This window comes from Mus caroli, chromosome 6, assembly GCF_900094665.2.
Source record: "Mus caroli chromosome 6, CAROLI_EIJ_v1.1, whole genome shotgun sequence".
Classification (NCBI taxonomy): Eukaryota; Metazoa; Chordata; class Mammalia; order Rodentia; family Muridae; genus Mus; species Mus caroli.
In genome coordinates this window covers 25,447,869-25,453,460 of record NC_034575.1, presented here as the reverse complement: position 1 = coordinate 25,453,460, position 5,592 = coordinate 25,447,869, and the positions used below count along the sequence as shown (strand labels likewise).

General features: G+C 44.5%; 1 protein-coding gene across 1 annotated transcript in view; it reads right to left on the bottom strand.

Moving 5' to 3' along the window:
* Positions 1-5,592, bottom strand: part of Cpa4 (carboxypeptidase A4) — a 23,414-nt gene that overhangs the window by 3,216 nt on the left and 14,606 nt on the right. The window contains exons 8-10 of the mRNA XM_021165038.1: positions 4,854-4,944; positions 3,296-3,495; positions 2,519-2,603 (exon numbers count right to left, since the gene is read on the bottom strand). Of these exons, the coding sequence (XP_021020697.1) occupies positions 2,519-2,603; positions 3,296-3,495; positions 4,854-4,944 (376 nt within the window). The remainder of the gene's footprint in view (positions 1-2,518; positions 2,604-3,295; positions 3,496-4,853; positions 4,945-5,592) is intronic.

Sequence of the window (5,592 nt, the reverse complement as noted above, 5' to 3'; positions counted from 1 at the left end):
ACACACACACACACACACACACACAATTAAGGCCATTCCACACATCCTATTTTTCAATTAGTTAAAAAACAGATTGAAGATCATCCCCTGTTAGCATGTATTGATCCACCTTATTCATTTAAGGGGAGCTTGATACTTCCCTCTATGAATGCACCAATTGTATTTTTTCCTAACTCTCTCTTAATGGGAATTTTAGATGCTTACCAGACTTCTGTGGTGATAAATAACATTGTCACAAACATCCTTAAAACCCATGATTTATCCTAGTCAGATGAGCCCAAGAACTAACTAGATCAGAAGCCCCTAGTAAATCAGGAGCAGTAAAGAGAAAAGGGATGAATTGCAAGAAGCAGTTGGCTTGAAGGCAGAACACGCAGCCATGATGGTCTGACAGGAAGAAGAAGCCACAAGATTCTGAAGGGCAGGCAACCCAGTCAGAAGAGGTGGGTGGCAGGGAACAAACACATGAGCATCACAAAGATGCATGAGAACCCTACCATGATGCTCACTATCTTCTACACTAACTTTAAAAAGCATTAGCTTAAAAAAAATAGACACAAGACTTAAAGCAGCAAAATGGGGTGGGGCTAGTTAGCAGAAGGACCTTAGACACATCAGGTCCTTAGGATGTAATAATTCATCTTCAAAAAAAAACCACTCAATTGGGGGGGGGGCACTGTGTGCACTGAACTCTCCTATGCTCTGTTTAAGAAGGTAAGAAAGAAAAAAATAAAAAATAAAAAAATAAAAAAATAAAAAAAGAAGGTAAGAAAGTGTGAACTACATTTTACCTCAAATGGTGACTCCAAGAAAAAGCCAGTGCTCAGAGGGACAGATGTCAACCATGGACAGAGCAAATGCCAGAGAGCCAGCCCCTGGGTAGACAACTTTTAATATCCAAAACTCGACTGCTCTTTCAGAAAGCAATGGCGGCTGAGAAGACCTAAAACAGTTGTAGAATGTTCTTGAAAGGTAGGAAGTTTTATGGCTCTGAGACACTCTTGGGGAGCCTCCCTCCTGAGAGAGCGGTCTGGTGAGTATCCCTTGAATTGGCACAGCTAGTGCGGGGGGGGGGGGTAGAATGTGTTTGATGTAAGAGAACGAGGCCATTATTTAAACTGATGTTTCACCCAAGAGTGGGGACCCTGGTGACCCACAAAGGCCTTTGGGAAGGCCTCCTCAAGGGATTCCTAGCAAGGCTCCGTTAGTTCTTGCAAGTCTCTCTTAGTCAGTGGTTCACTTCTGACTGATTAAGCAGGGGGTGGAGAAAGTCTGCAGATGCATCCTCTGAAGGGTCCCCATTTAACAACACTAATAGCAATAAACTATGAATAATTAATGGATTGTTGCTGCAATTAGCAAGACAAACACCAGCGTCCTGCTAGACTTTATGTGGCTCTGGAGCAACACAGCCCAGATCTGAGGCAAAGGTACAGTGGTTGCTATAGAGAAGGCACTGTAGAGGGACACACTCCTGGACAAAGGAACAGAATTCTACCTCCCATGTCAACACTCACGTTTCCCATTTTGACAGAGTTGCACAGTATGACATTTCCCAGCACTTGAAGACAGACTCCCAAAATAAGATAACTAGCAAGATGTCAACAGAAATCCAGGAACACGCTCAGTTGAACCAAAACAAATATGTCCTTCAAATGAGGCTATGGGTGACAAGCTTCGAGGCCAGGTTTGGATTTGGATACTTGGTAGAGCTTTGTTTTGTTTTACCTAGATACTAGCCTAGTTAGAGGGCACCCTTCCACTAGGCCACTTCTGACACCCATTATCTCTGCCATCCATCTCCCAACACAAAGCTGGGAGTTTCCTTTGAAAAATGGATAGGTACCTGCAGAAACAACTCAAGCATAAGAGCCTGGATCTGGAGTCCCAGTACACACACACACACACACACACACACACATCAAAGCAGACAGCGGCATGGGGCCGTAACCCTGCAGACATGGTGGCACAGGTCTGTAACTGTTGTGCTGGTGAAGCAGAGATCATCAGATCTCTGGTTCTTGCCATCCAGCCAGTCTAGCCAATCAGTAAGAGTCCGGATCTCAAGAAAAAATAACCTGGAAAACAACAGAGATTAGACAGCCAACGTTGACCTCTGGCTTCCAAGTGCACATACACATATGCATATGCACATATCCACACACACACACACATACAGACAGAAACATACACACATACACACACATGGAGGCAAGGCTTTGATAACATTTCTATAAACCATGTCAGGAGCCTTAATACAAGTGAGGAGCGTCGTCTCCCAGCTGACAGGTCCTAACCCATCAAGGGGACGTCGTGATAAGCTATGAGAGGACTGATGGCGCTGATGGAGACAGTGCCTTCGGCAGCCATTTGTCACAGAGTCTTGACATGAATTTGGTCTGTTACTGACCACAATCAGACAATAACACAGGAAATAAAGCTCCCATCTCTCCTACCCCAGCTCAAGTTCCCTCTCAAGGTACATTTCAAACAGCTCACAGTGCCCAGTGATACTCACAGACGGTGGTGCAAGTTGGGCCCACTCGGTACTTAGTGCCCGAGAGAGAAGCCAGGGCTTTGGCTGCATTCCTTGCCACATCGTCCTGGAAAGGGAGGGTGGAGGTGAACAGAGATCGGGGAGCACTCTGGGGTTCTATGTTCTGTCAGAAAACCCTGAGAGCTGCTTGCCAACCCTGCAGGAATCTTGTTAAGATAGATTACCAAGATATGCTAGGGAACATGTTCAGGAACATGAGAGAAGGCCAAGTTCAAGAGAAAATCCTTGACTAGAGAACCAATTCTGGTCCATAGCTAGTCACGAGTTGGTCAGGGCTGGTCGAGTCCCAGCAGAGCAGCATAAAGACATAGGCCTGCAGCTATTCTGAATATACTAGATAGGTGCCTGTCCTATTCCAGGGCTGAGTCATGGGCTCTGACACAGAACCCCCAGGCTATGACCTATACCCCCTTTAACTTCTCCATTAACCAGAGAGAAGGCACCTCCTGCCTTTCCCTTCATGGTGGCAAACACAGTCTTTAGCAAGTCATGAGCCTAAGTCCTGTTCTAATCTTAGGTAGGAAATCAAGGATGCAGGCTGGGCAAAGTCTTAGAACTCACAGTTTATTTTTGTCCCTTGTAGGTCAAATGACACAAATCAAAGCACAGAGAGGCATTGGTCAGGGTCCTTCCTGGTATCAGGCTCCCATGCTTGCCCTCTATAGCTGTAGATCAGCCATCTTGGCCATGCCAAAGTCAAAACAGGCTGGTGCCAAGAAGAAGGCCTCCATCACTTACCAGCTCCTCAGCATCTGGGGCCTTCTTGACTGTGTACCCATAGGGATACATCAGCAACTGTGAGTAGCTATGCAGGTCAATGAAGCATTTGAAGTTCCCATGATTTTGAATGAAATCCACCACCGATTTCACCTCCACTTCAGAATTGGGGTGGGAGCCATGGTACACTTCAGAGCAAGGGTTATCACTGGTCCCCTGTCCTGTGGAGGGCAACTGAGCAATAAGCAACAAGTAACCCACAGGCCAAGAAGACAGAAATAAGCAACCCTCAACACAAGTGAGCGGGTATTTGTCAGATGCCCCCCAGAACCTTCTCATTGCAGATACAGATTCTGAGGGGACAGAGAGGGAGTTTAGGGTTTGCTACAAATGAGGAGAAAAAGTATTAGGGCTTTTTTTTTTAAGTGGATAGAGTTGACCTCGTATTGTGCTAATAGCAGTTGTCATAAATAATTAATGTCACACTCAAGAACAAGTTGTAATTAATAAGTGTTCTTGATAATTAATATGAATACCAATAAATAATGAAAATGACTCCATTTATTGTGGTGTCAACTTATTCTCTTGGTTCAGGTCTTAATGGCCAACTGCTGCCAAAATAATCTATTGTTGTGGTTTTTAAAAATCTCTTGATTATTTAACAGGTATATAGATGGATTGCTTTCTGCATGGTTCATAATAAAGCATGCCTTGGTGTGTGTGTGTGTGTGTGTGTGTGTGTGTGTGTGTGTTAGTAGGAAAGAACTACTAGATTTAAAAGTAGGAGGTGAGTTTATTTGGTAATTTTTTATCACCCATGCAATAGTAAGATTATCTTTTCTGTTTCAAGAACAAAAATCCATTCAATGGGCAAGAGGATTCCTGGAGAACAGTTGGTTTTTTTGTGGGGATGGCTTTTAAGCAGCTGACCTCAGAACCCAGGACACCTAATTCACACTCACCTTCCATGACCTGAGTGGCTGAATCGCACTACTGAAGGGTGGCTGCTGGGATTTGCGGTTTGCTCCAGGGTCTTGCCTAATAGAGTGACAGAACTAACTGCTCTCTTTTGATTTGACATCAGGAACCCTTCTACCCAACTACAGATCCAGCAGGCAAAGCTGGAATGGCCAGGACTAAGGAAGGGCCTTGGATTAATGCATCTAAGATGAAAGTCATTTAAAAAAATAATAAAAATAACGATTGGTGTAGGGGCTGAGGGGCTACTTCAGTAGTGGAGTACTTGCCTAGAATGTATAAGGACTCACCACAATAAATAAGTTAAATAAATAAATAGTTTGAATTAACATAATCATAATCACAATGCAAAGACTATCTATCTGGCCCACTGTTTTCTCAGGAGGACAGGGATTACTGGCTCAATCCTTTTCAAAGTTACAACAATAAGACTTAAAAACAAAACAGAACACAGAGACACAGAGAGCCTGAGGCATGTCCTCGAGTCTTTCAGTGAATGGAAAAACAAAACCAGTGTGGAACCGGATCGCTATCCCACAGGTCTGGCCCGTGGACAGGTTCATCCAATGCTGGTGGGATTTCAAACCATCCCCCCACCTACCTGCAAAACTAGCGTTCCAGTTTCTGTTTGGATCGGCTCCAACACAACGGCTTCCCGGGTTCCGGGACCGTGTTTTTCTCCATAATCGGTTCTGAAAAAGCCACCAACCACCCAAGGTTATGTCAAGATCCAGTGAAGAGTTTCTCTAGGTGCAAAGGTCACAGTAAATAGGCTGAACGGCATGCGGCCCTCACTTGGGGGTGCTGGGGAACAGTGCATCGAGACTCCAGTCTTTACTGGACCAGGTAGGCAGTCTGCCTTTACCCCTCATAGGAGGGGCTGTGTCCTTCTGGCTTTAAAGGGGTTTTTTGTTAGTTTGTTTTGTTTGTTTTTTTAAGAGATTTATTTTATGTATGTGAGTACACTGTCTTCAGACACACCAGAAGAGGGCATCAGATCCCATTACAGATGGTTGTGAGCCACCCTGTGGTTGCTGGGAATTGAACTCAGGACCTCTGGAAGAGCAGTCAGTGCTCTTAACCACTGAGCCATCTCTCCTGAAAAGGGATTTTGAGTCAGGCATGGTGACACACACCTTTAATCACAACACTTGAGAGGCAGAGGCAGGCAGATCTCTGTGAGTTTGAAGCCAACCTGCTCTACATAGTTCCAAGCCAGACAAAAATACATACAGTAAGATGCTAACTCAAAAAAGAAGGAAAAGAAGGAGAAGAAGGAGAAGAAGAAGAAGAAGAAGAAGAAGAAGAAGAAGAAGAAGAAGAAGAAGAAGAAGAAGAAG